The sequence below is a fragment of the Colletotrichum lupini genome, chromosome 3 (assembly GCF_023278565.1).
Source record: "Colletotrichum lupini chromosome 3, complete sequence".
Classification (NCBI taxonomy): Eukaryota; Fungi; Ascomycota; class Sordariomycetes; order Glomerellales; family Glomerellaceae; genus Colletotrichum; species Colletotrichum lupini.
This window is the reverse complement of record NC_064676.1, coordinates 1,722,927-1,742,665: the sequence shown is the minus strand read 5'-3', so window position 1 is coordinate 1,742,665 and position 19,739 is coordinate 1,722,927. Positions and strand designations below refer to the sequence as shown.

Below are 19,739 nucleotides of genomic sequence, written 5' to 3'. Positions count from 1 at the left end.
AAATTGGTTGTTTGCAGAGAAAGCAGAGAGTATAGGCAAAGAAACCCGGAAATTGCAATCAAAGAAAGGTTGGTGCTGAATGACGGTATGAGAGCCTGGACACTTTGCGACAAGACGTCAAAGGAAGCTCACAAGGCAGCCTTTGAAGCCCTGCAGTATGAAACCTTGAGGGATAGAGCAGGCAAGGAAGGAGTGACTGGCGCATACAAAATGCAGTTGCACATAGGATTTGGGCCTTGCTTTCTGCGGCCGTGGCAGGTGCACCAAGGTCTGAGCGATGGGGTGTAAGGTGCAAAGTTGTGCAAAGGATGCGCCCAGTGGACAGATGTTGATAACGTCGGACGGGATGGATGAAAGACACGGGCGGGAGCCCACTGACGCAACAAGTAGGAGCATCCTGTCGCTTCTGGGTGCTGTGGCAACAGCAAAGGTCATGTGGAAAAAACAACTAGTGTGGGGGGCGACTAGGGAAGTGACAGGGGATGATGACCTTTCCAAAGTTTCCAGTCCTTCCAGACTCCGAGGTAAGAGCAGGGGGGAAAGAGCAAGCACGGACTCGAGGGGTCCTGCCTCAGCCACACTCAAGCTCGAACAGAAATGTGGCTGGGTGTGGCGAATTCTTTCGAGCTTGACCATCATTTCGACTGATGGTTCGTTCCATGTGATACCAATCTCAGCGAACCCCTCAAAAACCCGCCTCTTGACGGCTCAGACAAAATGGCGACCACCAGGGTCCTCTTGGCCAGAAACCGGTCGGTCTGCAGGTCTTGTACACGTAAAATTCAGACCCAGGCTTGCCGGTCCTATGCGAGCGTAGGCGCAACATCCTCAGCATCCGAGCCAGACGTCTATGATGTCGTTTGCGTGGGAGGTGGACCGGCAGGCTTGAGTCTTCTGAGCGCTCTTCGTATGCTACAGTCGCAATTTCATGGGTACATAGAGAGGGACTAACATATTATAGGGGCTAACCCAGTCACATCCCGTCTCAGGGTAGCACTCGTCGAAGCTCAAGATCTCTCTAAGATTCGCGCGTGGAACCTCCCGGCCGACAAGTTCTCGAATCGATGCAGCTCCCTCACCCCGACCTCAGCACAATACCTCAACACAATTGGAGCCTGGAGCCACATCAAGCGCGATCGCGTCCAAGACTACAATGAAATGCAGGTTTGGGACGGTGTTAGTGGCGCGAGAATCGAATTCGACTGGCCGGCGGGTTCGGCGCCGGGCAAGACAATTGCATACATGTGCGAGAACCTCAACTTGACCTCCGGTCTCTTGAGCCGTCTGGAGGAGCTTGGTGGAGTCTCGGTATTCGAAAACGCAAAGGTCGAGAACATCAGCTTCGGAGAGGAAACGGAGGACCTGGACTTGACGCAGTGGCCTGTTGTTCATTTGTCAGGCGGAAAGCAGCTCCACGCAAGACTGCTGGTCGGAGCTGACGGCGCAAATAGCCCTGTGAGGACCTTTGCCGGTATCAAGGCGCAGGGCTGGGACTATGGCAGACATGGCGTTGTTGCGACGCTCCAGTTGGAGGGCGAGGGATGGGGCGGGGAACACAACAAGATCGCGTACCAGCGCTTCTTGCCTACTGGCCCTGTGGCAATGTTGCCGATGCCTGGGAACTACTCGACGCTGGTGTGGTCAACAACATCTGCCAACGCCGCACTTCTGAAAAGCCTGTCGCCGAAAGACTTCATCTCCATGGTCAACGCTGCCTTCCGACTAAGTCCCGTCGACCTGGAGTTTATGCACAAGCAGGAATCTGGTCAGTCTGAGGAGCTTGCCTGGAGACTGGAGCATACTCCTTTCGATCACCGGGCGATTCCTCAGCAGGTCGTTGGAGTTCAGGAGGGCACCGTTGCCTCTTTCCCGCTCAAGATGCGTCACGCAGACACTTATACCGCCGAGCGCATTGCCCTCGTTGGCGACGCGGCACACACCATCCACCCCCTGGCTGGGCAAGGCCTGAACCAGGGTCAAGGGGACGTCCAAAGTTTGGTCAAGACTATCGAGACAGCCGTTTCTACTGGCCAGGACCTAGGAACGACACTTTCCCTCGAGGCGTACAATGCGGAGCGCTACGTTGCGAATCATATTGTACTGGGCGTATGCGACAAACTTCACAAGCTATACTCTGTGGAGAGCGGGCCTCTTGTCCCATTGCGATCCCTTGGTCTTAGCGCGGTGAATGCTCTCGGCCCCTTGAAGAAGTTCTTCATGGACCAAGCCTCAACCACTGGCGCCAAGCTCTTCTAGAGTTGTACTCTATGTATTCCAACCCCAAAAAGCTGTACTATCAACCTAAAAAAGCCTGGTCTGCGTAGTCAGGCCATTTGTATCTTTAGTCTAAATATCAAATCAATGGCCAATGCCAGACACCTGACCGAGGTTTTCATAAACAAGCTTATTCAGTGAACGTAGACTAGAGACATTTTGCATGCCATGGTCTGTACGAAATTCTTCTAGAAAAGAGAACAATGCGGTATATACGTCGGCGCTCTGTCTCTTCACTCTACAAGTACACAAAAGGAAAGAAGTTCCTCAAAGTCATTTTGATATCCATCCTCTGACACACCCTTTACCGATCAACCTCACCTGGGGTAATAGTTAGCACCTGCTTTATTGTGGCATTATCAAAAGGAATGAACTCACCGAACACCAAATCCATAGTACCGATAACCGCCACAGCGTCAGCAAGCATGTGGCCCTTGGAAACGTGGTCGAAACCGCCCAAGTGAGCGAAACCAGGGGCTCTGATGTGGACGCGGTAGGGTCTCTCGCTGCCGTCGCTGACGACGAAGACACCCATCTCACCCTTCGGGGCCTCGATGGCGGAGTAGGTCTCACCAGGGGGGACAGTGTAACCCTTGGTGTAGAGAAGGAAGTGGTGGATAAGGGCCTCCATGTTCTCCTTCATGGCAGCACGGGGAGGGGGCGAGATCTTGTAGTCCTCGACGCGGACGGGACCAGCAGGCATCTTGTTGAGGCACTGGTGGATGATGCGCAGGGACTGTCTGAACTCCTCCATACGGCAAAGATATCTGTCGTAGCAGTCACCGCGGACACCGACGGGCACGTCGAACTCAACCTCGCCGTAGGCATCGTAAGGCTGGCTCTTGCGGATATCCCAGGGGACACCGGAACCACGCAGCATAACACCGGTGAATGACAGGTTGAGAGCCTCGGCGGCAGAGACCACACCAACACCCTGAAGACGCTGGATCCAGATACGGTTGTCCGTCAACATCTCCTCGGTCTCGTCAATGCGGTCACCGAACTGGGTAGCCCATTGGTAGATATCGTCAAGAAGACCGACCGGGATGTCCTGGTGGACACCACCGGGACGGACATAGGCGGCGTGGAGACGGGCACCGGAGACACGCTCGTAGAATTCCTGACGGACATGCGGGTTAGCCGGAAATCGCACAATCGGCTTCGTCATTTCTCCCAACTTACCATAAGCTTCTCACGCTCCTCGAAACCCCACAGGAAAGGCGTCAAAGCACCAACATCCATAGCGTGTGACAGAACGGACATCAGATGGTTCAGAATACGGGTGATCTCGCCGAACAGGGTACGAATCCACTTGGCGCGGTCGGGAATCTCGACGTTGAGAAGCTTCTCAACGGCAAGGGCGAAACATTGCTCGTTCGTCATCATGGAAACGTAGTCGAGACGGTCGAAGTAGGGGAGGGCCTGGAGGTACGTCTTGTACTCGCAAAGCTTCTCTGTACCTCTGTGAAGCAGGCCGACGTGAGGATCGGCTCTGATGATCTCTTCGCCATTGAGCTCGAGAATCAGACGCAACACACCGTGGGCGGCGGGATGCTGGGGACCGAAGTTGACGGTGTAGTGGCGGATCTTTCGGTCCTCGACAGACTCCTCAGGTGTCGTGTCCTGGTCCTTCGGCGGCGTCAAGCTGTAGTGGTCCTCGGCGCGAGAGAAGTCGGTCGAGACAGGAGTGAGGCGCGTTCCTTGGTATTCGGGGGCGGCATCGGCGTATCGGCGCAGGGAGGTCGTCGAGAACGGGCGGGCGGCGAAGGAGGTGACTGCTGCCGGGCGCAGACATAACCTCTTGGCGCTGTGGCCAGCAAGTCGGTAGATGCCTGACATGGCTATTGTAGAGTGGAGAGACGGCTGCAAAAGAGGTCAAGGAGATATGCTGCCTCCAATTGAGCCTCCTTTATTATGCCAATGGCTAAGGGCCGGCTAGGTTGGATAGAGGGGATTCGCCTTCGAAAGTGTGTAGTGTGGCCGTCATGTCCCGAAAGCTCGAACGCATCGATTCAAAATGGGCCTGCGCTGATTGGCTCAGCGGAGCACGGTTTTGCCGCAGCCCTTGGAGGTGCGCAACAGTGTTTGGGATACAGTACGTACTGTATCGCACACGGCTTATGTTACATGGATGTGGATTCAATTGAGTTGCAGCTCTCTCACAAACTAGTCTCAAGCTGCAGCCAGTATCAAACGAGGTAAGTAGCTGTTTTCTCAATTCAACTTGCATTGCGTTTGCGCAAGACATCAATGCCTAGCATTCTTGGAGTCAATGATGTTTCGATCAAGATCCTCCCACATTTTGGCCTCTCTTTCATAGGTGGCGCAAACTTAATAAGCTGATCAGAAGCTCTACCTTAGACACTCGCTCGGTCTATTTCTCACCGCCGGTGAACGTGTGTAGGTTCAGAACTCCACTAGGAGTCCTCGAAAATGCCATGGCCGTTCAGCTCTTCCAGCTCAGGAAAACCGTCCACACCGAGCAAGTCAGAAGACGATGCGCGCGTCTTACCCACATCATGGAACGACCTGCTGCCACAACCTGCGCCGCCATTGCAGGCTGCTAGAGAGTGGGCTCCCGTTTTCCTGACATCCGTCGCATCTCTGGCAGCTTTCATGTTTTATCAAACCCGGCTGCGGAGGTTCCCCACAACAAACCATATCCAGCCAGAGCTTTTCAGAAAGAGGACTCTTCTGGGCCGAGTGACCAGTGTGGGAGATGGCGATAACTTTCACCTGTTCCACACACCAGGCGGCAGACTGGCAGGCTGGGATTGGCTGAGGAAGGTCCCCAACACCAGAGCCGCACTCAAGGGAAAGACAGTAAGTGCAACTCTGAGAGGAAGGAGAAGCTAGTTCTGAGACTCAGCACAGATACCGATACGGATGGCTGGAATTGATGCTCCCGAGGGCGCACACTTTGGCCGGCCGGGGCAGCCAGGTGCGGCAGAAGCGCTGCAATGGCTGAGAGTCTACATACAGAACAAACGTGTCTGGGCTCGGATTCACAGGCGCGATCAATATGAACGCGTTGTTGCGACAGTATACGTCAGACCGTTTCTGTTCAAGAAGGACGTCGGTCTAGAAATGCTGAGGCTCGGGTTGGCAACGACATATGAAGCGAAAACGGGAGTCGAATGGGGAGGGGCTGAAAAGGCATACAAAGCTGCCGAGGCCAGGGCCAAGTCAAAGAAGCTTGGAATTTGGAATGGCAAGGCAAGTGATTTCGAGAGTCCCAGGGCATACAAGACAAGAACAAATGAGACGGAGGTGAAGCCTGAGGGGAAAGTTGAGGGCAAGATAGGGGCCAAGAAAACTGGCTGGTTGTCGGGGTGGTTGTGAGGTGTAAGTCGGGAAAGATGTTCTACCACTTCGAGGCCAGCTGCATGCAAATACACAAGCAAGTACCTTACGCGGCGATACCGATTAGCACTCTTGTACGAAAGCAAGTGTTGCTTGAACTTACGAGAGCGACTTGATGATGAAGTGAGAGGACAATGAATCCTCCTGCTGTGATTGAGATGGTTATATCGATACACCGCTTTGTTGCGAAATAGCTTAGTTGCATATGATAAATTACTGTATGCTAACAGTGATTGGCTGGAAATAACTCCAGTACCTGCCACTTTCACCGTGCTCGCAACCTCACCCCCTGTGTTTGACCCGAACTTGGACGTATCAGATTGCAGTATGCGTACAACCCAACCTCGATGAATACTGCAACTTCTCATAACATCTGGCCCTAATCGGCAACCTCAGCATTGAATGCACAGGGGACTGATCTGTTTCCCTTCGACCGCTGCTTGATTGCAATTTTTGTTTTTATCGACTTGAGGAAGAGACACGCAGCTTTTCAGGCCGTCCTTAACGGTCACAACTCACCCAAGATGTCACTCCAAGTCAGAGGCCCCGACTTCTCGGTGACGAAGCAGAAGGCCCTAGAAGATGCGAAAAAGATGCAAGCTGCTGTGGACGATGAGGTGGCCAAAGCAGGACAGGACAAGCCGCCATATCTTCTCAATGAATTGATTGGCAAGGGAAGTTTTGGTCGTGTCTATAAAGCAACCGACATCAACACCAGTATGCTTGTGGCGGTCAAAATCATCGACATTGAAGAAAGCGACACCGTCAACCCGAAGCTTGCAGACACCTTCAAGGAATTTTTGGCTGAAGTTAATGCGCTGAAGCTTCTAAGCGACAGCGGCGCAAGGAACATCAATCATGTCATCGACGCATTGCCTGTCGGCCAATCTATGTGGATGATCACGGAGTACTGCGCCGGAGGAAGTGTGGCTACACTCATGAAGCCGACCGCTCCCGGTGGCCTGCAAGAGAAGTGGATTATTCCAATTCTCAGAGAGGTCTCTGAAGCTGTCTTCTGGGTTCATCGGCAAGGCATCATTCATCGCGACATCAAGTGCGCCAATGTTCTGGTCACCGAGGCTGGTGGAGTGCAACTTTGCGATTTCGGAGTGGCAGGTGTTATTGAGACGAAATTCGATAAACGATCAACCTTCATCGGAACCCCTCACTGGATGGCCCCGGAACTTTTCGATCAGTCAACATCCTATGGAACAGAGGTTGATATCTGGGCATTCGGCTCCATGGTTTTTGAGATTGCCTCCGGCTTACCACCAAACGTCATGGCTGGTGTCGACGTTTATCAGCTTGGAAATTACATCAAGGCACACACGCCTCGATTGGAGGGCGATCAGTACTCCGACCGACTAAAGCACCTAGTTGCCTACTGCTTAGAAGAGGATCCGACGAAGCGACCAACAATCGAAGAGGTACAGAACCACCCTTACATCGCCAACTCGGCCCAAGAATACCCAGCAGCATCACTGGCATTACTAGTCAGAGGATTCAAGCTTTGGGAGTCACAAGGTGGCAGCCGTAAATCACTCTTTGCTCCGGGAGGAGCCCAGGGCATGTCCGGCATGGATGAGTCCGACTTTTCATCCACTGCGATGGCCAACGACGAATGGAACTTTAGCACAACGATGGCATTCGACCAACAAGTCTTCCAAAATACGGACGCTCAGGCAGTCTACGATGTGTATGGCTCAAACGTGGAATTCGACCCTATGCTTCTGGATGACATGTCTCGATCCAAGCCGAAATCGCGGCGGAGACCGCCACCACAACAACTTGCTGCCATGAAAGCTCCCTTAGAAAAGGTGTTTGACCCAAACACTATTTCCAATTACGAAGACAACTCTCGAGCCTACTATGGCAGACCGATCCCTCCGCCAACTTCAGATCTTCCACTGCGAGACGACTCGCTCCAGTCAACAGCAGTGAGAGAATCACTCATCGATCTCGACGCTTCACTGCACGGTGGTGATCTATCCAACTTTGTGGATATGAACACCATCAGAGCCGGCGCACCGCGCGTGTCTGTCGATTATCATATGGGCGACGAGCCAGACTTCAGCAAAGCACCATCGAGTGACCCTGCAGATCTAAATCCGAATAGAAGGACGCAGGACTGGAAGTTCCCTTCCATGGCACCTCCGGCTTCCGCAAACCCGGAATTGTCGAGGTTTCCCTTTAACGAAGATCGCCCCTTCCAAGAAGATAGGCCCTCATGGGATGACCGTTCGGGACCAAGTTCTGCGTCTCGCCCGCAAATGTTCCACCATCAGACCGATCCTGTCCCCGCTCCTAACTATGGCGGCGACTTAATGGTTCCCCGGCCTGGCTCACAGATGAACAACAGAGAGTCCACGGGGAGCTTGATAGATCTGGATGAACTTATGGTTCCGCCTCCCAGTAACCAGAATAACCGTGTATCTACCGGCAGCTTGATCGACCTCGACATGGGCTTGGCCGATCCCATGCCGGAGCTCACTCGTCCTTCAACAGCAAACTCGGACGTCGCATCTGTCAGCGGCTCAGAGATGGGCATGGCGAACCCCTTCGACCTGGAGCGTCATGCCTCCCTTTACGTGCCCACATCAAACCGGGAACCTTCCATCTACGTCCCAGTATCGAATAGAGAACCATCTCTATATGTACCATCATCGAACCGAGAACCGTCAATCTATGTTTCGGATGACTCGGACTTCTCCTCGCGCGCTCCCAAAGACGATGATCGACTAAGCCTCGTCGACCTCAACCTAGCCGAGCCCGGTGCTACCGTTCGGCCCAATGGCCAGGGCGGGTTGCGACTTAACACACATCGCTCATTCAACAGCGTCAACAGTGCCGACTACTCTGATCCCGAATATCTGACTCCACAGCAGGCCGCCCAGCCAGCCCTGCCCCCGGGTATCCCGCGCTCGGTAGGGAACCGGGACAGTGGCACTATCCCGCTGCCTCCTCCACCAGCGCCGCCGTCTGTGGAGGTCATGCAAGGCTCAGCTAGTGCAGACGCTGTGAAGGAAGAGTTGAGGAGAATGGCGATGAGTTTGGGTGAGCATCTAAGTCACGCAAACCAGTACCTGTCAACGCTACCTGTCCGTAAGGGCGGAAGACAGGACCTACAGGACCTGATGGGTGAATCCACTTGATGGGTTTGGTACGTTTGGCTTTGTCTTGTATACATGGAAAGCAGCATGAAAATACGGAAAGGACCTGCTTATGTATTCACGGAGCATCGGCGTTAGAGGGGTATGGATTGTTGACGAGGGACATGTATGACTACTCTAAGTTGGATGCTAGGTTGGCATGGGCAATGTTTGCTTCGAACGAGAAGGGCCCATGTCAGATATCGTTTTTAAAAATGACATCCATTCCTTTTGAGAGTGTATCTCCCTGCCCTATCGTACTCTATGAGAACCCTATCATGTCGCCCAGCAGCAGGGCCCGATACTTCTCCGTTGCCTCCTGCAGCTTGATGAGCACCGCGGCAGAGAGCATCTTCACATTATTCTCCTCCCCGCCATCGTCACCGCGCGTGCCGTTGAAGACACCGCTGACCCAGTCCTGCGTCTCGACGACCTCCCGCGGATGCGCCTCGCACAAGCGCCGCATGTCAGACGCCTCATTGACCTCGAGCATGGCCGCCAGCGCGACCAGCAGCGCGTGGGTTCCGGGTACGTCGCCGTTGACGTGGGCGCGGACACCCAGCAGAAGATCCCAAAGCTCGGCCGTCATCTGCGGGAGGGCCAGCGTCGCGGGTCCCGCGGCGTGGACGAGCACGGCTAGTGTCTTTAGGTAGAGGGAGAGGAGGTACGGCTGGATGAAGATACCGGAGCGTGCCGAGTGGGAGCGTAGGGCGTGTTGGAAGCGGGCCGTCATAGGGAAGAAGAATGAGGTGGCGAGCAGGGAGGCCGTTGTGTTGGGGATGGAACGGATGCCGGGTTTCTTGGTGGACTTTGAAGGCAGGCGGGAGGTGAAGGTCGAGAGCTTGAGGACGTCTGGTCCCGTTGTTGCGTCTGCTGCGTTGGCGGCTATGGGGGCGAGGAAGGAAGACGTCAAAGAATCGGCGATGGTATCGAGGGCGTTGGCGGGAATGGCCTTAAGGTTCGACGAGGAGGCGAGGCGGGCTTGGGCGGTGGACGGGTCGAGGTAGAGCGCTTCCATCTTCTCCGGGAGGCGTTTGGAGGGGAACGAGGCGGCGGCAGCATATTCCGAGGTGTCGAAGCCGGCGAGCTCGCGCGCGCTGAGGCCGAGAACGATGAGAACCGCGGCACGCTGCGAGATGGAGTAGTCGCCGTCAAAGAAGGTCTTTGCGAACCATTGGCCCATCTTCTGTGGCTGTGCTGCGACGATGGCTATCATACCCTGAAGACGGAGGTCATTGAAGTTTTCAATCTCGAACTTGTCCTGGAGGCCGACGAGAAGCGTGGCGAGCTCGTCTGCATGGGAGGAGACCTCTGTGCCAAAGTTCGCTTTGCGACGGATCAGGGGCGGGGCTGTGGTGAGGGCCAGTTTTTGCTTGTCGTAGTTGTCAGTGTCGCGGAGGTAGGTTATGAGATCGCGGACGTAGACTGGAGCTCTTGGCTTGTCGCGGCGGACGAGCGTGGCATCTTCGTCTGAGTCTTCTGCATCGTCGGAGGGCTTGGCGTACGGTATGAGGTCCTCGTCCTCGCTTTCGGAGTCTGAGACTTCTTGTATGATGAACTTCGAGGGCGCGGCTGGTTGCTTGGGTTTTGGTGCTGGGTTTCGGCGGGAGGGTCCCGGCGGTTGTGGCTGTCTCTTCTGCTCCACCTCAGGGGTGGTGATCAACTGATCGATAGGCCCTGTACTATCCAGCGTTCTGACGAGATCCTTGTAGAACTGTGCCTCGTCTGTTGCCATTTCCTCCATTTTGAAGTCCAGTTTCTTGTCACCACCGTCGATCAGACTCGAGAGGGCCTCGCCCACTGCCATACCCAAGAATCTGGCCCTCTCTTGTGAGGCGCCGATCCGGTTGGACACGGTGTTGAGGTAGCTTGAAGATCGCATGAGCATCTTAAGCTTCAGGGGTGAGAGCTTGTTGACATAACTAGCGCTAAGGAGAAGAACTTGTGCATGGGCTTTGTCCTAGTCAGTGAGTGCTAGAGAGTGACAAAGGTGAGAGAGTCGAACCTTGCTGCTGCATGATGGGAGAGTGCTTAATGTATAGCTGATCGCCGAACTGGTGAAGGCTCTTCTCAAATACCTGAGTGACGCATTCTCTGTCCTGTGCAAGCGCTGCTATGGCTGCGCGCCTGATACCTATGCCATCTCCCAGGCCGGCACCAGTTGAGCTGGTCAACCAAGAGATTAAATGTGCCTTTCGGCTTTCTTCGTTAGACAATATCTTCTCGATGATGCCAGTCGCAGCGGATATAACCGAGTTCGGCTTCAGAGGTTCGACATCGCCCAGCTTATTGAGAAATGTCTCCGACAAGTGCTTGAGAACAGCAAAGAGAACCCGCTTCTGCTCCAGTTGAGAGAATTGGCCAAAGAGCTTGAAGAAGGCGTTTTGGCTTTCCTCAGGGCCTAACAGAAGTTCGCTGATAAACTGGTTCATCAGGGCATCTACAAATCTGTTAGTGACATTCCTCAAGCTATAGAAGGGATGGCGTAGAGGATGGTGTACTTGCCAGAATAACCCAGGCGAAGTGATCGTATGAAAGCCTCTGCACATAGCTTCGCATCGTCAGACGAGTTGCCACCCTTCGCCCACGCCCCGACACTTCGACCCAGCCACCTGCTGTATTGTTGCCCGTCTGCGATCCAAAGTTGCTTCTTGTTGATTTTGTCCGGGTTGGCAATGGCATCTGCCTCGGCTGCAACTGAAATAAGGCGTCCACCGGCTATCAGTGCGATGAACTCATTCGCCATCGGCCGTCTTCTCGCCGTAGACTCTAGCCCAGCGCTGCTCGACGTCCATAGTGCAGCAAGGTAGTCGTCCCCACCCAATACTGCTGAGCTGACCTCGAGTAGCACGTTCAGGTTCAGGCTCAAATCTGGGCGCTTTACATCCTTGGCGCTCGCCTTGGACTCTTGGATCAAGGCCTTCATACGGGTGATGATGGCGTTGAGACCTGTAACACTCCTCAAGCATCTAAGCAGCAACTCGACGTCTTTGGGGCTATCGACATCTTGTATACCAGATCCTCCAGAAGCATCTTCTTTGAGCAAAGGCCAGTAGTTGGGAACAATCTCCGAGACGAGGCACTGAATAATTTGCGCAGCCTCGGGACTGGGCGTCGCAAGCCTGAATCCCGTTGCAGCAACACTGCCATCAGTGAGGGACTTGAGGACCCCAATCAGATTGTCATAGCCTGGCTGGTTCTTCAGAGTCTCTAGAGCATTCTCTACAGAAAGAGTTTCGGCAGCAGCAGATTTCGGTGGTTGAGGCTTATTGCTTGTGGCTGCTTCTTCCAAGAATGGTTCGTTTGGCCTGGCCTTGAGGTAGGTAGTGCTGACCGGGGTAAAGAAGTCGTCCATGCTTGATAATCCCTTTTCTGGTGGTGGACTACGGTCCTTGCATGGTACCGTGAGAAAACGAAAAGGGCTTTCTCAAACTGTCACCTCAAAGGCCGAAAATCCAGAATAGTGTCAAAATAATTTTCGCTGATTGCTCCGAGTTGTGATTGCAATATCAGATGGGAGTTCTGTTCGTTAGGAATAATATGTCCCCCAACTGCCTCTATGAATGGATGGACAGACACCCAAGCCCAAAAGTGAAGGACCGGTGGGGTCGTCTTTCCACACCCCACTGTACTGTAGACACCCCCATAGAAGGCCCCAAGGTCGGTAGGTTCCTAGTTAGGTAAGGTAGGCAAGGTTTCCATTAAGGCAGGCATCTTATCGATAACGATTCTGCCGATAAGCCTTATCAGGCACGGACATAAGGTAAGGTAGGCTCACCTGGCCCTATATAGGTAGGTATCGTCATGTCGGCCCCTCCACCTCCCGAAGCTCACCCTGGTTGAGAACCCAAGGAACAAACAACAAAGTGATCACACCGAACATCACCTACAAGTCAATCCGATTCGAACGCTCCTCACGATGGCTACCGAAGCACCTTTCCCGGTAGCGGCACATCAAGTCGATGAGTCAAAGAGATGGTTCGCCTCTCATGCTACAAGCCGTCAGTTGTCGCACTCAATCGCTGACCATAGCATGGTACAGGACCTATCTCGACAACATTCGCAAGACCCCAGGACCCTTCAGCGACCCTGATGTGGCCGGAACAGAGGAGGCTTTTGAACAGTTTGACAAGATCAAGGTCTTGTATGGTATTGCATGATCCAATGAGTCGGTGCTGTCTACTAACACATCGTGTAGGGTAATGTTGGTGATCCCCTACTCGAACACGATAACTACGACTGACATTATACAAGTGGCGCCGGAGGTCTTGGATGTGAGATTTTAAAAAACTTGGCCATGTCGAAGTTCAAGGATATTCATGTCATTGACATGGGTAAGCCGTACCCTGTCTCGCCGCTCTACTCAAGATCTGACATTTGCTTGGCCAGATACTATCGACATCTCGAACCTAAATCGGCAATTCCTCTTCAGAAAGTCCGACGTCGGCAAGTACAAGGCTGAAGTCGCGGCTCAGTTCGTCATGCGTCGTGTCAAGGGTGTCAACATTACAGCCCATAACTGCGCCATTCAAGATTTTGGTCAAGACTTCTACAAACAATTCCAGTTCGTCATATGTGGATTGGACAGCATCGAGGCCCGCAGGTGGATCAACGCGACCCTCGTACAGATTGCTGAAGAAGGCGAGGACCCGGATTCATTGATTCCCATGATAGATGGGGGCACAGAGGGTTTTAAGGGTCAGGCTCGAGTCATCGTACCTTCGATTACATCTTGTATCGAATGCCAACTGGACATGCACGCACCGAGAGCCGCTGTTCCTCTCTGCACAATCGCCTCGATCCCCCGACAACCAGAGCACTGCATTGAGTGGGCACACGTCATCGCCTGGGACCAGGAGAAGCCGTTTCCAAAGCTGGACAAGGACGACACTACCCATGTGTCCTGGCTGTACCAAAAGGCTCTTACACGTGCCCAAGAGTTCAATATTACAGGCGTCACTTACGCCCTGACCCAGGGAGTCATCAAGAACATCATTCCCGCCATCGCATCCACAAACGCCATCATTGCGGCAGCATGCTGCAATGAAGCCTTTAAGCTCGCCAGCTCGGCCGCCCCAACGCTTGGAATGGAGGAAAACTATATGATGTATTCTGGAAATGACAGCATCTACACCTACACCTTCAAGCACGAGAAGAAAGACGACTGCCCCGTCTGTGGACAGGAATCGCGGCCGCTCGAGGTCGACCCCGACAGCACACTCCAAGACCTGGTGGACTCGTTTGTCATCCGTCCCGAGGCACAATTGAAAAAGCCTTCATTCAGAGCCGCCAATAAGACCTTGTACATGCAGTTTCCGCCCAGCCTGGAGGAGAAAACACGGGCCAACCTTAGAAAGACCATCAAGGAGCTCGAGCTGGAAGATGGGCAAAATGTTATTGTCACGGATCCTGCTTTCCCTCTGGAATTCAACTTCTACCTGCGGTTCAAGAAGGCCGCATAGATAAATACTCAGCATTTACGTGGGATGATGATGATTATAGCATGGACGGTGTCTTTGGGAATGTCGAAAGGCATGGCATATCAGGTGTACTCGCACCAAAAGAAGCAACTAGACGAATGTAGCAAATAAAACCGAGTGTCATTATGAACTTTTTTCTTTCTTTCCATTGCCAGCCAGCCCTTGCAAAATCAGAAACACGGGATATCTATAAGTATGGTACATGTGCAGTGATGCTTCATCTAACCATGTTGATGACCTGCTGCTCAAGACGGATACACCTCGTCTTGAACTGCTTAACCGACTCCAAAAACAATTCGTCGCTGTCCCACTGTCCTGTGCTCTCAATGGAGAAGATAAAGTGATCACGCACCCGGCCCAGCTTGACCTTGCCCTCGAATTCGGGGTGGCGCAAGCACTCACGACTGACTGTATCTCTCATGGCGTCCTTGACCACAGCCTTCTTCTCGCCCTCGTGACCCTCGTATCCGCTGCCGGCAACGGCGGCCTCCTTCTTTGTGACCTTTTCGAAGCCAATGACGCCTTGGGGGAAGCACTTAGCAAACTTGTCCGCGTCCTGGCCGAGGATTGGCCGCGTGATGGTGATGGTGGGCATGAGACGGTACGAAGCGGTAGCGACGGGGGAGAATTTGGCATGGTCGGAGCCGATGCCCTTGTGCATGTGCATGTCGAGCTCGATGCACTGGCCGGGCCGCAGCTTGGCGATGAGGATGTCGGGGTTGACGGGGCGGATGGCGTCCTCGCCGGAGAAGAACTCGACCTGGCGGCCGGTGGGGACGAACTCAATGTCCTTTGCGTAGACGCTCGCGTGGTGGAAGGCCTTTGCCGGGTCCGTCTCGCCGGGGGCGGCGTCCGGGTTGCGGGTGCACTCGATGCGCAGGCGCAGCTGGACGGTGTTGTAGTCGAAGGAGCCCTTGCCGCCCTGCTCGGGCTTGCGGTACCACTTTAGAAACTTGTGCAGGCCCTCGGGGTTTCCGGTGAAGGGGATGAGACCGAGGCGGTGGGCGAGGACCTCGTCCTGGATCACCGAGGTGTTGTTCTCAATGTAGACGTTCTCAATGGCGATGGTAGGGATCTCGGCGATGAGGGTGCGGCGGAAGGCGTTTGCGATGGAGGCGTCGACGCCGATGAGGGAGAAGGAGGCTTCGTGCTGGGCATTGTGGTGGAACTGGACGCGGAAGTTGGAGGCGAAACGGTCGAGGTCCCAGGCGTGGTCCTCGCCGGCGTAGGTGCCCGGGTAGTCGGTCGAAGTCACATCAGTGACAGTTTCCTTATTGATACCGACTATCTGCAAGGAGTGGTCAGTATGGGAGAATCGCACCTCGAGGACAATGTGAATCGAATTGACTTACCCTCCGCCGGTCCAGCTCGGCTTGACTGGGTGTTGAGGAGGGTGCCATGGTTGTGTGCGGTATGGCTGGACTGCGACTGCGAAAAGTTGCGATCGATGGAAATGCAAAATAATTTTTTGGAGGACCCCTCTATCTACACCGAGACTATGCGGCTTACGTACACGCCCCCTGGATTGTTAATGCCAACCCCCCTACTCCGAATGGGTTCTGGAAGAAAAAATCTGGAGAAGCTGTGTGGGGCACTGAACGTCACAACGGACAGTATCGATGTACCTTAGTTGCGACTCGCAAGATCATCACCCAATTCTACGGGACGGTCTGTCGTTCAGGATCACGAGAAATGACAATGCTTGATATACCGGCTCGAGTGTCTGCCGAGACATTTTTTGCGTGTAGCTGTTCTAGGTCTTCCTGATAGTCATTTCTTGTCAGTGACATCCAGGTGTCGTTGATTTTTTGGGTAGTTCCCCCAACACCGGGCGTAAACATGCTAGTCGTGATCCAAAAGGACCAGACCATGAGGCTATCGCGAACGAAGATGGCATTCACTGAAGACTTGGAATGATTCCTGCAGCTGCGCACCCAACGAATCGTAAATACCTCTTAGACAGTTGACTAATGCCAGAATTGATACCTTACGTAGTGAAGGGCAGTTCGATGGTTTTTACGGAGTAATGTAACTTAAACGCATATGCTCCCTCCATTGCCATGGTCGATCTCGGCTACATGATGTGGCGAGAACAGGTTCTGAGTTGATGTGAGTCTACGAATACGATGACGGTATTCCAGTGATCTATCGACATCGAGAGGCAACACCAACATAGGTAGGTACCATACCATCTGACCTTGAATCAGGTGGGTGGCTGCTAGGTAGAGGAGCGCACTGGATGAGGACAATGAGTCTTCTCTCCTATTCCATCTTATAAGCCGAATACGTATCTAGCATAAGAATATCCGGTGGGAAGGAGCAAGTGTAGCAAAGGCAGGTGCCACGGGAAGTAAAGTTTCGGGGGCAAGAGCGACCCAGACTTGCCGCACCTTCCCCCGTCAATAACATCGCTCTGTCCACAGGAATATTTCCTGCAAGGCTCGCTGCCCTTCTTTCTTTTCGCTTCACTCATCCCTTCTCATCGCACCTCAATTCAAATTCGTAACCTTTCATTCTTTCCTCGAAAACACGAAGCTGGTTGCAAGCCTCTCATCCGCAGGAGTAGTCTTCTCATCGTTATCGTTGGTATTTGTGTCCCTAACACAAATGAATCATATTTTCCTGTTCGAGGTAAGAGACGAGACTCCCCAGATACTCATCTTACATTCAAATCCTTCGTCAAAGGGTTCCATTGACCATTGTTTAGATTCGAGGCTATTTTGCGATTGTCGTGGCCATCACAGACATCACAGACGCCACCACTCGATTTCGCATTACTACTTCCTTGATTTGGGACTGAATCCTTGTACGAGCTTTCTTTCACACTCGACTCACGGATACCGCCCACTCCAGCAGCGATGGTGGTGAATGTAAGCACCAGTGTGTCGCCTTGGCGATGCGATGCCTCGGCGGCAGATGATGTCCATCCTCACTCTGCCACTGCAGCGTTCCAGCAGCAGCACATGCCGGACCCGCGTTACTCGAGGGAGATTTTCGAGGTCAGTGGCAACAATCATATCTCTCCTTCCTTTCCATTGTTTTTCTTCTTCCTTTTTCGTACATTGTTTTGACTTCTAGCAGACTTGCTCCATCCCAGTCAAGATCGGAAATCCTCCCCTAGCTCCCAAGCCCGCGTTCGCAACCACGATGTCGAAGAAAAAGTTGTCTGGCAAACAAATTGCCTCCTCTGACTCTTCCGGTCGCAAGAAGAGCCGTAGAGACCGTCTCTCTGCGCTGTTTGGCCACAGCCCCGAGCGGGTTGACGATGCCGCTGACGACAAGACCGCCCCCCATGACGAAGCCACGCCTACCAAGGCCACCGCAAGCAACCGACGTGAGAATGAAAATCATCTTCAGAACTCTGCCGCTAACCTCGAGGATGATCCCAAGGAGAATGGTACTCGCGACTCTGTCGTCACCATTGTTACGACTCGTTCTGTGACTACCGAAGACAAGGATGCGCATGAGTCTGGCGCCGCGGCTTCGGCGGACAAGATTGACACCATCGATTTCGCCGATAAGAATCAGATCCGAGGTAAGACCCTCGAAGTGAAGCCTTGTACTAAACTGACTATCGACGAAGCAATTTCGAACCCGTCTCCGAGTCGCATGACTAAGTTGCCTATCCATCGCCACAAGAGAGCTTCCAGCTCTTTCAAGATTGTCGACAGGGACTCTGCTGACGCTGTGCTCCTCTCTGCTTTTTCTTACAATCCATCCCCGGAGAAGAAGAACAGTGCTGTTGCGAAGCCAAGCACTCAGGCGCCTTCTTCTACTCAGCTTGCCCAGCATAACCAGCGCCATGATCAGGAGGCTCCTTTGCTGCCATCGTCTACATACTCCGGCCCTACCATCCACAATAGTGAACCTCAGAACAAGCACAGTCAGAGCAAGCTCAAAGGCAACTCTCATGCCAATCATGACTGCGCTCTCTCTTCTTACACAGAGCCCGGTTCTGCGATCAAGATCACCGACACCGACGAGGAGATTGCTAGAAAGCTCGAAGCTACGGCTTTCACTCCTGCTGCAGTGGCCCCTCCTCCTAATCCCCTTCTCAGCGCGCTGAAGACTTACGTCTCCGATAAGTCTCCAGGTGAGAAGAAGGTCCGCTTCGCCGCGGGCTCTTCCGTCAAGTCTGGCGATAGCGACAATGAGAGCGGAGTTTCGGACGATTCGGACAAGACCATCAAGCCTGGTACTGGAGGCATGAAAGCGGCCTCAAATTCTATTCTCTCGCCTACAGTCTGGGACAAGAGTGCTGAGCCCAAGATCTGGGTCAAGAACGGCAAGACCACCCTCTTCCAGCCTCAGAAAGATCCCGGCTACTACACCAACCCGCTTTGGTCCCGCCAGTATCCCGAGATTCTCTCAGATGACCCCCGAGTTAACCCCTATGGTCCGAGCATCGCCGGAAGCACCACGTCCACGGATGGAAGCCAGTATTCTGACGCACCCGCAGCCCGCGCCGTCACCGACTTCGAAGTGGGTAACAAGCTCCACTCCAATGGCGAATCCAGCACCAACGTGAACTTCGGCACGGGTGCTGCGCCTGCTCGCACTCTCTTCACTAGAACCACTCGAGGCACTATGCCTTCGCCCCCGGGTGCCAACCAGAACTTCGTCGGCCGTGACTTCCCCGAAATTCCTACTGTCCCCGCTGGATTCGGCATGCCACCTCTTTATAGAGGCCAGATCAAGTTGGAGATTGGTGGCCGCCGCTTCGTCAGCTCTATGGATGTTCTCGAGAGAAGCCCCTGGTTCAAATATATCTTCTCCATCAACTTCCGCGATTGGTACCGCGATGGCGTCTTCCACTTCGACAACGATGGAGATCTCTTTGCTCACATTCTGCGCTTCCTTCGCACCGGCATGTATCCACTCTTCTGGGATGCGCGCAACGGCTTCGACTATGCCATGTATGCGATGATCCAGCAGCAAGCTCGCTACTACATGCTGTACGACCTCGAGGCTTGGATTGCGCAGCAGAAGTACCAGGATGTGGTGGAGACCCAGGTCATTCACCAGAAGTTCATCATCCCGAACTCTCAGGGCTGGATTCACGAGCAGAGTCTCACGGGTCTTGACACCTCCGAGATCTCTGGCGTAGCTGAACACCCCAATGTGGCCCTCGGTCGCCAGTCTGAGAGCCAGGCACCTGTTGCGGACATGTTCTTTTCTGATAACGGAGTCAACTCGAAGGGGAAGGCCAAGGCAATCGCGCCTCAGCAGGACGGCCCTGATGGTGCCGTGGCGCTGTTCACCACCGAGAAGGTTGTCAAGGTTCACATGAACCAACTCCGCCCTTTATAAGAGTTTAACTCGTCTCACTTGTAACATGTTGGAGTATTCGGACGATTTTGTCGTGGGAGGGAACGGGAATGCGTACTGGATTTGTTTTTTGAGAACCTTTGCTGTTCATACGCAGCTCGTTTGGCCATGGTAATGAGGGGATGGATATGGCCCGACTTTTGTT

The 19,739-nt window shown here is 53.6% G+C and overlaps 8 protein-coding genes across 8 annotated transcripts; 4 read left to right on the top strand and 4 right to left on the bottom strand.

The window, feature by feature from the left end:
• Positions 1 to 717: 717 nt before the first annotated feature.
• Positions 718 to 2,256, top strand: CLUP02_05253 (ubiquinone biosynthesis mono0xygenase COQ6; the record flags this gene model as incomplete). Its single annotated transcript, XM_049284261.1, has 2 exons — positions 718 to 907; positions 962 to 2,256. The coding sequence occupies 2 exons, from the start codon at positions 718 to 720 to the stop codon at positions 2,254 to 2,256; spliced, it is 1,485 nt and encodes a 494-aa protein (XP_049141404.1).
• Positions 2,257 to 2,578: 322 nt separating this feature from the next.
• Positions 2,579 to 4,113, bottom strand: CLUP02_05252 (NADH-ubiquinone oxidoreductase 49 kDa subunit; the record flags this gene model as incomplete). Its single annotated transcript, XM_049284260.1, has 3 exons — positions 2,579 to 2,595; positions 2,653 to 3,394; positions 3,457 to 4,113. 3 exons carry the CDS (start codon positions 4,111 to 4,113, stop codon positions 2,579 to 2,581), a joined length of 1,416 nt encoding a protein of 471 aa, XP_049141403.1.
• Positions 4,114 to 4,194: 81 nt separating this feature from the next.
• Positions 4,195 to 8,789, top strand: CLUP02_05251 (uncharacterized protein; the record flags this gene model as incomplete). The annotated part of the gene is made up of 10 exons (XM_049284259.1): positions 4,195 to 4,369; positions 4,445 to 4,472; positions 4,533 to 4,594; positions 4,636 to 4,670; positions 4,696 to 5,097; positions 5,149 to 5,612; positions 5,676 to 5,711; positions 5,762 to 5,819; positions 5,891 to 5,962; positions 6,048 to 8,789. 10 exons carry the CDS (start codon positions 4,195 to 4,197, stop codon positions 8,787 to 8,789), a joined length of 4,074 nt encoding a protein of 1,357 aa, XP_049141402.1.
• Positions 8,790 to 9,048: 259 nt separating this feature from the next.
• Positions 9,049 to 12,141, bottom strand: CLUP02_05250 (telomere length regulation protein; the record flags this gene model as incomplete). The annotated part of the gene is made up of 3 exons (XM_049284258.1): positions 9,049 to 10,727; positions 10,792 to 11,226; positions 11,301 to 12,141. The coding sequence occupies 3 exons, from the start codon at positions 12,139 to 12,141 to the stop codon at positions 9,049 to 9,051; spliced, it is 2,955 nt and encodes a 984-aa protein (XP_049141401.1).
• A 449-nt stretch (positions 12,142 to 12,590) lies between these two features.
• Positions 12,591 to 14,248, top strand: CLUP02_05249 (ThiF family protein; the record flags this gene model as incomplete). The annotated part of the gene is made up of 6 exons (XM_049284257.1): positions 12,591 to 12,624; positions 12,680 to 12,764; positions 12,829 to 12,930; positions 12,985 to 12,990; positions 13,041 to 13,120; positions 13,176 to 14,248. 6 exons carry the CDS (start codon positions 12,591 to 12,593, stop codon positions 14,246 to 14,248), a joined length of 1,380 nt encoding a protein of 459 aa, XP_049141400.1.
• A 235-nt stretch (positions 14,249 to 14,483) lies between these two features.
• On the bottom strand, positions 14,484 to 15,666 carry CLUP02_05248 (RNA polymerase Rpb3/RpoA insert domain-containing protein; the record flags this gene model as incomplete). The annotated part of the gene is made up of 2 exons (XM_049284256.1): positions 14,484 to 15,554; positions 15,619 to 15,666. The coding sequence occupies 2 exons, from the start codon at positions 15,664 to 15,666 to the stop codon at positions 14,484 to 14,486; spliced, it is 1,119 nt and encodes a 372-aa protein (XP_049141399.1).
• A 258-nt stretch (positions 15,667 to 15,924) lies between these two features.
• Positions 15,925 to 16,137, bottom strand: CLUP02_05247 (uncharacterized protein; the record flags this gene model as incomplete). The annotated part of the gene is made up of 1 exon (XM_049284255.1): positions 15,925 to 16,137. One exon carries the CDS (start codon positions 16,135 to 16,137, stop codon positions 15,925 to 15,927), a length of 213 nt encoding a protein of 70 aa, XP_049141398.1.
• A 987-nt stretch (positions 16,138 to 17,124) lies between these two features.
• CLUP02_05246 (uncharacterized protein) lies at positions 17,125 to 19,576 on the top strand (the record flags this gene model as incomplete). Its single annotated transcript, XM_049284254.1, has 2 exons — positions 17,125 to 17,265; positions 17,348 to 19,576. 2 exons carry the CDS (start codon positions 17,125 to 17,127, stop codon positions 19,574 to 19,576), a joined length of 2,370 nt encoding a protein of 789 aa, XP_049141397.1.
• Between the last annotated feature and the right edge of the window lie 163 nt (positions 19,577 to 19,739).